General features: G+C 35.0%; 2 protein-coding genes across 2 annotated transcripts in view; one reads left to right on the top strand and one right to left on the bottom strand.

Moving 5' to 3' along the window:
* Nucleotides 1–255: 255 nt before the first annotated feature.
* LOC149502380 (patched domain-containing protein 3-like) lies at nt 256–3,240 on the bottom strand. Its single transcript, XM_089730073.1, has one exon. The coding sequence runs from the start codon at nt 3,109–3,111 to the stop codon at nt 286–288; it is 2,826 nt and encodes a 941-aa protein (XP_089586199.1). The 5' UTR covers nt 3,112–3,240; the 3' UTR covers nt 256–285.
* A 4,123-nt stretch (nt 3,241–7,363) lies between these two features.
* Nucleotides 7,364–11,492, top strand: part of Dis3 (exosome complex exonuclease RRP44-like protein Dis3) — a 13,393-nt gene continuing 9,264 nt past the window's right edge. The window contains exons 1-6 of the mRNA XM_028169980.2: nt 7,364–7,587; nt 7,951–8,279; nt 8,856–9,052; nt 9,168–9,394; nt 9,648–9,927; nt 10,097–10,267. Coding sequence (XP_028025781.2) covers nt 7,534–7,587; nt 7,951–8,279; nt 8,856–9,052; nt 9,168–9,394; nt 9,648–9,927; nt 10,097–10,267 — 1,258 coding nt within the window. The 5' untranslated portion in view covers nt 7,364–7,533. The remainder of the gene's footprint in view (nt 7,588–7,950; nt 8,280–8,855; nt 9,053–9,167; nt 9,395–9,647; nt 9,928–10,096; nt 10,268–11,492) is intronic.

Genomic DNA, 11,492 nt, shown 5'->3' with positions numbered 1-11,492 from the left:
GGAGCTCGTCCACACATCTAAGCAATAAAAAAAAAAAAAAAAACAATATTATTTTGTATTCATAATTTTTTAGTACATAATATTACGTGTAATGTTATGTATTTTTTATAATTTCACGAGTTATAGCGTAATTAAAAGAAAGATGTACGTTTCAAATTGCATATTTAATTTTATAGTAAAATATTCCCATAATCAGTCAACCGTGAACCGACCGAAATCGATATTAAATAGGTACCTTCTGTTAAAAAAAAATACTTTTCTTTTGTTACTATTACTAAAAAAAAATTAATTTGTATGCAAACCATCGTCGGTTTGTTTTTCGTTTAATTCATATTGATGAGATTGACAGTCGACGGTGTGATCTTTTATTTTGTACGATCCAGGGCCTATTAGAGACAAGACCACTGGTAAAAATATTAAGCCGTTAAAAAGTCCGAATAATATAACCAGAAGGAAGATTTTGAAAAATGATTGGAACGTGTAAGCCTTTGACATACTAAGTAAAGACAGAGAGAGGAGAGTGGAACCACCACCTAAAAGCACTGCTGTGCCAATGGACGTTACTGTTTTGTAAGCTCTTTCGTGTCGCGATCCGTCCTGGATGGTTAAAAATGTATGGCCTACATGCGCTGCGTAATCTACGCACAGACCAATGGCTAATTCAAGACCAATACAACAAACTATATCTACTGTCATTCCCCATCTCTGCATCCATCCTAAAACGTTCAAAATTGTTAACGAGACACAAATAAAAATCCAGAAACACATCTGAAGATTTGTTATTAATATAATCGTACAAACCATAACACAAATCAAAGCTAGTTCAATGTTTCTCTCAACTTCGTTTGCAATTACCTCGTCAGTTACCCAATTTCCGAATACTCTTGACCACACACTGCGGTAAACGTCACCTGCTATGCTGGCTGTTTTTACAATGTTCTTAACCTCATGCATAGCGGGAATATATTCTTCAGGACCATGGAATTTTGTAAATTTGAATGGAATTGAAGTGGCTAAAATTCTTGGGGCGGCTACTCCGCATGATAATGGTTCAGAAAATTTAAAGTTGGCCTGAAACTTCCCTCCCACAGGGCTAAATAGAAACCGTGATAAATACTGATAAAATTCAAAATCAGTTACTGAGGATGTATTTTTTAGATCGGTATTGTAATTTATCAAAACATATTTATGCAGATATTCAACCCATGTCATAGCCTCGCTCACATACGATTTATTACCAATGCTTTCCATCATTTTACACAGGTTTGGAAACTCTTTTCTGTAATTGAGTTTTCCGAGAAAAACCATTGCGTCGTTCCCGTTTTCGGGGTAATAGTAATCATGAGTATCAAGGTATTGTTTGTAATAGGTGTCGTCAGGAATAAACCATTTAGGGTCAAACCTTTGTTCCAATTTGAAAACAGCTTGTATACTAAACCCTGTTATTATTATAGTGAACAAAATTACAATAATTTTCCCCGGAATCGTAAAAATAATATTTCGATATACGAATTCAAAAATATTTCTCAGAAAAGTCTTTTTCGTGGATATCTGTATTTGGTTCTTATGCTGATAGCAGAAAATAAGACCATTGCAATTATTTTCAATTCTTATTACATCTAAAGTAAATACTGCTACATAAAACGTTACGGAAAAACAAAATATAAAAAAGACGCCCGTCGCTGCGTATAGGCAAAAAGATTTTAGTGATGGAAGAATTGTTATGGCTCCAATCAATAGAGCAACTATATCTGTAAATGAAGTTATCACGATTGATACGCCGGCATGTTTTAGCATCAAACCAATTTTTACCGGGAGACTTTTCTTTGCTTCACTTTCCGATAGATTTTTCCAGCAGGCTTTCATTACAAACATATCGTCTATACCGAGACCCATTAGAAGGAATGGTAATGAAGAATGAACCGGACCAAATGGGATACCAACAATAGAACACCAACTAACGGCAGATACGTATGCTAATCCTACACACAATAAACCTACGCTTCCGAGAGTCAATCTAATTTCCAACCAATTAAAACGGGATAGACCAAATTGTACGTAAACGAACATTAGTAGAATCCCCAAAAAGAGTTTGTCTAAATCGTGAAACATGCTTTCGCCACTAACGTCAGCGAAACTTCTACCTGCTTCGTAAAATATTTTGACTGATTTAGTATTAAGAGAGATGCTGGTTAAAGCTTCCAAAAATTGTTTTTCCCAAGACGCCAGTGGAACAGTTACCCAATCTTCTGTACCTACCAAGTTACCTACGTCATCTAAATTGACTTCTGACATATTTACTTTTGTATAAAATGTGAGTAATACAGACTTGGCAGAAATAATTTTACCTTTGTCGTCGTATTCTAAACCTCCTAATATTTTGGTATAATCAAATGGATGGCCGCTTACAGGGTTGACCTTAATCGAATTAACTTTTTCTATAATATCATGTTTATTCAAACTACTTATGATATTTAGATCATTCTTCCATATGTCTAACAAATTATATTGGAGACAGGTTAGTTCAAATTCTTCTAAGAAACTGCAATAGAATTCACTATCAACCCATAAGGTCGGGTCTTCAAAAACACTGTCACTGTAATCACTATTAGCTGAATTATTTGTTTTATCACTAGTTTTAATTGACCCTGTATTAAAGTTTGAGCCAAAAAAATTCACAACAGGAACTTTGTAACACAAATCAGTAAGAGAAATGGATTGATTTTCATACTTAATATTTAGGGCAATTATTCTCTCAGTAATGTCGTTTATTTCTATGAGTACATCTGGGTGTAATATATCATTTGCGGTGAAAATAACGTTTTGAAGTCTGAGGCCTGTGCCGAATGTTTTGATATACCAGTTTGTATCGTGATAAAAATCTGAATCTGGCGGGACCCATAGGTTCATTGGATTCTTTTCTATGTGGAACCGTATTAAGCCGATACAGCTCACAGTAACAAACAATAATGTCCCAAAAATGACTTGCCATGGATGCTTTGCCACAAAGATGCCAAGCGAAAAAAAAATGCTTTCAACAAAATGCACCGAAACAGATGACACCCCTTCCCATATCTGTTGTGGAGTCTTGACATTTTTCTTTTTTGACATTTTGGAACAATTCACTGCACTTGTTGAGTATGATTTAATTTCGCGCCATATTTATTTTGTATGATTTCGTAAATAGTTTTTGTAATATAAACATAAATATACCACTAAAGAGTCGCAACACATTACATATCTAAAATAAAAAAATAATCACTTGTCACAATCACACACTCAGAATGCATTACTGTTTTATTTGAGAGCTAATTGTTTACTGCGGCACGGACATGCGGAGAGCGCGCGCCGCTTCTTGCTACTGATGTTATCTCTGCCGAGTACTATATGAACGCAGCTAACCACTGCCGGCTGTACTGACTGCCACAGCTACGGGCAATTATCCAATATCTTTCATTCAATAATAAATACCTACCTGTGCTGGGGTTAATATATCCGTCGCCTTAATAATTTCATTTGCGTGGTCGATTTGTCTTGCAATATTTAAATAGCCTTTGACGTTGTCATTAAACCTTTAATGGAAAAGAAAGGTTTAAAATTTGCAAATAAAATGTGAAATTCCATTTTTGTATGAGCTTAATAACTTAAAGTGGATCAATGCCCTGTTGAAGGTCCGGGAATGCAATGGACGCGGGCAGCTCAGAGAATCAAGCATTATGACGAACCTTGGAGGGGAGGATGTTTAGCAGTGGACGTGTGTGGGCTGATAATACTAACAATAAATTATCTACTGCCATAAAAAACAAAACAAAACAGAAATAATATAACAAATATAAAATAATTAATAGAAGTGCTTATAATTATGAATTCGAATTAGTTAAATAAAGTCATTTCAGACCGTTATATTATTGGACCGTTATTTATTTAACAAAATTGAGGCTATTAAAGTAAAATAAGACTTTATACCTAAAATTAAATTCGTTTAATGTATTTTCAACGGGGCCAGCAAGTAGGTTACACATACACACACACAAGTAACACAATTAAGTTAAATAACAGAAAAAAAAAGACGATGAACCATCATCCATATTATAAGATAAAGCTTAGATCAAAATAAAAATAAAATTCATAACCTAATAATTAGGCTAGTCCTGCTGTAAATAAGTTAGATCTCCTAACGAACATTACTTTTAGTCGACCATAAAATTTAAAAAACCATACGAGAAAAAATCATGGCAACAAAAAAAAGGTGCAGATATATTTTTAATTTTATTTCGAGCTATCTATGACTTCTGTTACAACTACCATACTAAAGGTCTCTAATCAGATTCTCTAAGAAATAATCAGCAGCAGCAATAATCGAGAGCAGTGTTCGTTCAAGCAATCCCCACTCATGTAGAGACCCTCCAAGCTTTGCAATCCCATTTCTATAGGTCAGCATTCGGAACCCACTAGTAGGTGACGTATGTAGATTGTAGATCTTCACCATGAATTAGATCTCGACACTATCCAGATATGAAGTCAATCCCTGACCCTGACTCGGCTCACTCAACAATCAGCCTCTGTTGGAGCCCTTAATACGTACTGATGGATTCACCTGATCCACACTGATTGCTGCTCGACTTGATTTTCTCAGCACGTTGCAATTACGATCTAAGTGTAGATGTATTCGTAAAGCAGTTGGTGTAAGTTTGTTAGCGACGTCCAAAAATTAGCTCTCAAGCTACCCTACCCGTTCTTATAAGGCTAAAGGCTCCTGGTACATCAGGTTTGGCAATTTGTGCGGGGTTTTTTTCTACTTATAAGCTGATGGTTTTGAGAGACCATATCAGCGTCACCGGGCGAGTAGGTGAGCTCACGAGGCTCAAACCTGACGTTGTTGCTAATATGAACCCTAGCAAGAGTCGTGCTTCGCAGAATCTACTACCAGATCGGAAACGCGACCCACTGGGCAGATCCGGCGAGAAACTCAGTGGGCTGTGTCTGTGGGTTAAATTGTGCGGGTGATTTCGTCTTAAATAATATGTCTTGACGTAAATGAACAAAACCATGGATGAGCTGTTCGATCCGGTATAGCAAAAAAGCAAAAAATCGGTTTCATAATTCTCACTACTTAGGTACATTTATAGCTTGCTCCGGACCAAATATGGGTTCATTACTTCTCCGGTGGACAAAACAGTATGACTCTGAGCTTAGTCAGTTTTAATTTTTAAGGATTTCAGTAGCAGCGATTCTTTTTAAAAATAGTAATTCAATATGCTCGCAGATTGGTTTCTTTTGTGTCGTAGATTCAATCTGTGCGTTTAAATTTACTATCTAGTGTTTGAGTGTGTAACTGAGCTTATTCGCTAAGTACCAAACAAAACACCGACAAATTGCGCATTCATACAAAACAGTTATTTAGCCTAACGCCAACCAAATGGATCTTAATAATTAACTTTGTCCCGCTAGCTCTTTTATTTACTCAGTACATATTTTTAATTACTTTTAGTTATGCATGCGGTTCGGTTAATTTAAGGTGATCATCGCCGAGCATTGGCAATTTCAACAGCCACTGCTTACCGTAAATTATTCTCTTTAAGCCCTCTTTCAGGGATGATGTATCGTGAATCTTTGGTGATACCATAGGTTCTATACAAAGTTCAAACATACGTGGAAAGGTAGGTAAGTTCAGGGCATAACCTTTTTTTTGCTTATATGGGTACACAAGCTTACAGCCCACCTGGTGTTAAGTGGTTACTGGAACCCATAGACATCTACAACGTAAATGCGCCACCCACCTTGAGATATAAGTTCTAAGGTCTCAAGAAATAAGTATAGTTACAACGGCTGCCCCGCCCTTCAAACCGAAACGCATTACTGCTTCACGGCAGAAATAGGCAGGGTGGTGGTACCTACCCGTGCGGACTCACAAGAGGTCCTACCACCAGTAAAAATGTCCTTTAAGTTAATATATGTACTAAGCTGAATTAAGTCAGCCAATTAAGTCAAGTAGAAACATTATCAGCGATACAAATATAACATTGATACTAGTTTTAATTACCTATTATTAATTTGCAACTATGAAAGTTTACATTGTGTTCCGTACGCAAATCCATTGTATGTCGGGACCATTATTTCTGGCGGGTGGCCAATGTTCAGTTAATGATGTATTTTGCTAACACTAGTCCCAGCAAGAGAAGTGTATCTACCACCGGAATGGAATAGCGACCTACTGAGAAAATCCGGCGAGAACCCACGAACGAACACGTTATAGTTCTGTAAATAAAATGAAATTACATCATAAGTTGAATGATTTAGTTGATAAGTATTTAGCATCAGCATCAAATGAATTAATTCTATCTGCATATAGTATAGAAATAGTTAAATTGTATTCTTCTGAAGACTAATCTTAGTCCCTAAGCATGAATGCTAATTTATAGTTTTTAATTTAAAATTTCGTAGGCATAACAATAGTACAAAGGGAGAAAAGTAGGACATTTCCTCCCGCGTGTAAAACAAACACATGAGATGTCCTACTTTTTTCCTGCGGTGCACTATATTTTCCTAGCAGGCCGAAAGTTCGTGGAGTACCGAGCCGGGGTCCAGGGGCGAAGCCCTGGAAGGGGTTAGGGGGGGGCGGAGTCCCCACATACTCATATAAAAACAATTTAACTGTTTTTTATTTTTTAAATAAACCACTACTAATTGAATAAGAGCTGTCTGATGAACTCATCTTTGTTTAATACTTCACTCTTAAGTTTTATTGCCTTTTGTTTATTTCACTTTTACACTAAACACAATATTGCAAATTACCCGAGCACAACAATGGCGGAGAATTTTAGGTGCGTGAGAGCAGACGTAGACACTAACGCGCATGCGCACTTGTTAGTACCCAGGGAGGAAAAGTTACACTTTCTTCCCTGTACAGCGGGAGGAAAACCGAATTTTCGGCGTAGGTAGGAGAAAAAAAAACTTGGTATTGCACACCTATTACATTTTATTGTTTTTATTTTATTAATTTCAACTTTTGGGTTTAAATGTGTAGTATTTGCTTGTTGACTTAAACATACCTATGAAAGTGCATTAGTGTTGAAAAATAATACACAATCAGGTATGCCTCAGAAAGGCATCTCTAAAAACGAAGTTTTAGTTAAAGTCCTTTAAATTAAGAGGTAAATTCTACAATTTTTTGGGAGGTTATCTTAATTCAGCTCACTATAATAAGGTTTATTTTATTAACGGTTTAAGGGTTAACTAAAGGTTAACTAAGGGTATAAAGGTTTATTTTATTATATTAAGGTTATTTTATTACGATTTTTTAAAAGACTTCGCTACATAGGCGTTTTTCCGTTTGCTTGGCGACGAATCAAACAAAAAAAGTGTCGTAATTGTGATTTGTGATTTCCATGACGTTACTGACGTACAGCGTACAAAACGCCAATATATTTACATTCTGATTATAACTGTCTTTCTCACTAATACTTTGAATAAATTTTAATTTTAGAAACTAATATAAGTCTATCGGTTGAAGCTTGCTTCAACACAGATGAAATGTGGACTACAAAAACCTTTCTTACCAAAACTAAGCGTGGTAACATATTGAAGGTTAGGTTATGTTTATAAACGAAATCAAAATTGTACTTTTTTGTATTTAATGTATCGCATTATTTATTTTTTGGTGTACAATAAAGAATACTCACTCTCTCTCCCTCTCTCAAAATATGTGAATGAAAGGCAGAATTGCAAATACATCATAATTAACAATTAAAATTGAATCGGTTCAAATACTCCAAAAATATACCTAATGTTTAGCATTTAGAACAATTACAATTTAAAGATTATTACATTAATGCATCGTTTTGAATAATATAAATACATTATTTGTATGTTTTGGAACCAATAAATGTACAACATCAACAGCGCTATAGATCTGTCATACTACAATAATAATATTTTTATGTTTCCTAGATTGTAAGAGAACATTACTTGCGTGACGATTTATTGTGCGGATCTGCAGCATGTAACACATGTCCACACAAAGATGATGAATTGGTATTGGAGACCTCTCCCGAATCTCCATGTGCTTTGTTTGATTTCCCACATTATCTAGTATTGGATACTAATGTTGTGTTACATCAAATAGATGTTTTGGAGGAAGATGCTTTGACTAATGTTATCATTTTACAAACTGTGCTTGAGGAAGTGAAACATCAAAATACTGCAGTTTTCCAGAGATTGCTGGATATAATTTCCAATAAAAAGAGAAAGTTTTATTCATTTGTTAATGAACATCACAAGTAAGTATTTCTTTTATAAATTTCACAATAGAAATGGTTCCATTTTGGTATCAAAAGCTGGAGTTGAAGTATGAAATATTTTCATATATTTCACTAAAACGTTTAATCATAAAACTATCAAATTCATCCAAACCTTAAACACCTACAGTTAAATCTTGCTAACAAGTCGAAATCGAAAGTGGATTGCAGTCAAATAATTAATGTCATATTTATATTGAATGCATTGATGCATAAGCAAAAAGTAACTGTATGAAATCTGGTTTTTATTCATACCCGTAGTTAGTATACTTGTGAACTGTTTGAAGTCTCATTATGGTATATTTAACAATTAAACATTGTTAAGTTATATGAAGTTCATATTCATAAATTATAAATGTGATAAATACATATAAAATGTACATATAAAACATGATTTTGAAATCTGATCCTATACCAATACTATACCAATATTCAATTTATTTCACGCTTAGTTACTGACTATTAACCATTTTAAATAAAAAATACCAACAATTCCTTTGAAAAAATTTAATAGGCTAAATAATATGTAAATAATAAACTATTGTTAAATATTCTTAGGGATACCTATATAGAGCGCTCACCGGGAGAGAAACAAAATGATAGGAATGACAGATCTATACGTAAAGCAACATCTTGGTACGAATATCACTTGAGCATAAATAGCCTTGATGGAAAATTCCCAAAGATAATATTGGTGACGGATGATGAAAATAATCGAAAGCTTGCCCAAGAAGATGGTATTATTTGTTGTTCAAGTAAGGATTGTTTCAGATATTAACTTAGACTTGCTCAAAAATGCCAAATTAAGATATGAAATATAATATAATTATAAATAACTTAATAAAAATATATATTAACCAAAATTTTCAGTTAAAGATTACATAGAAAACGTATCTGGATTTGTTGGTTTAGTGGATAAACTATCTAAGAATGTAATGCCTGAAACATGCTCTAAAGATGCATTATACCCTGCACATTTAACTCCATCACAAATACATGAGGGGATCCGCTGTGGCCAACTGTATCAAGGCACATATCATGCTTCTAGAGAAAATTTCTTGGAAGGAAATGCCAGTGTTAATGGTTTTGAAAAGTCGGTAAGTGAATATAAAAAACTTTTGATTTACTCTTATTTAAAAGTAGACATTTTATTTGAAATTATTAAAGTTTGTATTGAATGGACTAATAATAAGTAATATTTTCTCTTCCAAAAATCTAAATGAATAGTGGTAGCACATGCCTTTCTTACAGTGACTAACTTCACAAGTCTATCACTACTTGTTCACTTATATCTTTGGGGCACTGGATGGCCACAAATATATTTTGAAACATTAAGTAACACATTTTCAGATATTATTGCAAGGTCATATAGGCATAAACCGTGCTATAGATGGTGATATAGTTGCCATAGAAATCTTTCCTAAAGAAGAATGGCGGAAACCTAGTAATATAGTTCTAGAGGATAAAACTGAGGACCCTGAAAATATTTTAGAGGAAGAGACTGTTTTGCTTGATGCTGCAAAACCAGTAGATAATGATGACGAAATCACCCCTACAGGAAAAGTAGTAGGGATAATTAGAAGGAAATGGAGACAATATTGTGGAATTCTAATGCCTAGTAAATTTCATGGTGAGTTCATTGATTTTTCAGAAGAAATGTTTGATGTATTGGTAATTATCATAATGCAGCTTTCAAGATAATTTCTGAATAATAAAAAATAAAAGACTCAATTATTTGTTTGAATAATATTATTTCGTGAGATTTTCAATTAAACACTATAGAAATCATTTAAATTTAGGTGCAACGCGTCATCTCTTCACACCAGCGGAGAAGAGAATTCCTCGTGTTCGTATCGAAACCAGACAGAGTGAAATACTGGCCTCGCAACGCATTTTGGTTGCTCTTGACTCTTGGCCCAGGAACAGCCGATATCCACTTGGACATCTTGTAAGAGCACTCGGGCCAATTGGTAAGATTAAATATATCTTTAAAATATCTTTTGAATTTTTTTTTTTATTAACGAAATACATAATTTTGGGGTAGTTTTGACATTACACACTGTAACAAATCCAATACACATTATAGTTCGAATAGCCATTATTTTATTCATAAACATTGACCTCGAGTCCGACGCTGTAGTCGGTTTTCTCTGCACCGATATCTCATTAGCCACAGGTGGCCTGTGATTTTGCTATGCATACAGGCTGTATGATAGTAGCCGACGCGGAAACTAGACTAAAAGCTATTAGCCACAGATAAATGTATAATTTTATTCATATACTTTTATTTTAGAATTTTTTCTTGGATATATGGCTGAGCGAGATCACGATCCACTTTGTGATAAGAGTTTAACTAAGTCTTAGGTAGATGTCACAACTTTAATGTCGCGACCTACTCTGAGAGACGCGTTGGAAATCTAATTTGTATTGTATATAACCTGTCTTGCTTGCTATAACTTATAAGCCTGTGCGGGCTTACAATATGCTCTACCGTCACTAAAGTACATTTCATTTTAATTCTCCTTTATCAACCTCCTGTATAACGAGAAGACAGCTGTGTGCTTAGTGCGGAGCTGCTTAGTTGTATGGAGTTGGAACAGCGACCCTAGCGGCAAACCTAGAGCGGCTGTTCTAACTCCATACAAAATTGAATTCACTTTTACGCAATCGAGAAGCTTAAAAACTCGCGCTAAGTACACTGGTAGACGCCCACTCCGCGTTCCTTCCCCTAAACCGTAGATCTCTCGCGTCAGTTTAATTATTAATTGATTGATGTCCATGACGAACTATGCGAGACCTAAAAGTTAATTGGTTCCAGTACGGCCTTTTTATTTTAATTTTTTTATTGCTTAGAGGGATGGACGAGCTCACAGTCCACCTGGTATTAAGTGGTTACTGAAGCCCATAGACATCTACAACGTAAATGCGCCAGCCACCTTGAGATATAGGTTCTAAGGTCTTAAGTATAGTTACAGCGGCTGCCCCACCCTTCAAATCGAAACTTATTACTGCTTCACGGCAGAAACAGACAGGGTGATGGTACCTACCCGCGCGGACTCGCAAGAGGTCCTACCACCAGTAAAACATTGTATATTGTATCGCATTATACAGTAAAGGATAAAGGCTATGACGGTCTTTACATGTATTCTTAGACAGCTATCATCGTCATAATCATCAGCCTAAAGCGGTCCACTA

This window comes from Bombyx mandarina, chromosome 09 (assembly GCF_030267445.1).
Source record: "Bombyx mandarina strain Sakado chromosome 09, ASM3026744v2".
Classification (NCBI taxonomy): domain Eukaryota; kingdom Metazoa; phylum Arthropoda; class Insecta; order Lepidoptera; family Bombycidae; genus Bombyx; species Bombyx mandarina.
Note: the sequence above shows the minus strand (reverse complement) of the source record. Positions and strands in the feature narration are given on the sequence as shown.

Coding starts and splice junctions, on each gene's coding strand:
- LOC149502380 (XM_089730073.1), bottom strand. CDS start 3,111: ATGTCAAAAAAGAAAAATGTCAAGACTCCACAACAGATATGGGAAGGG.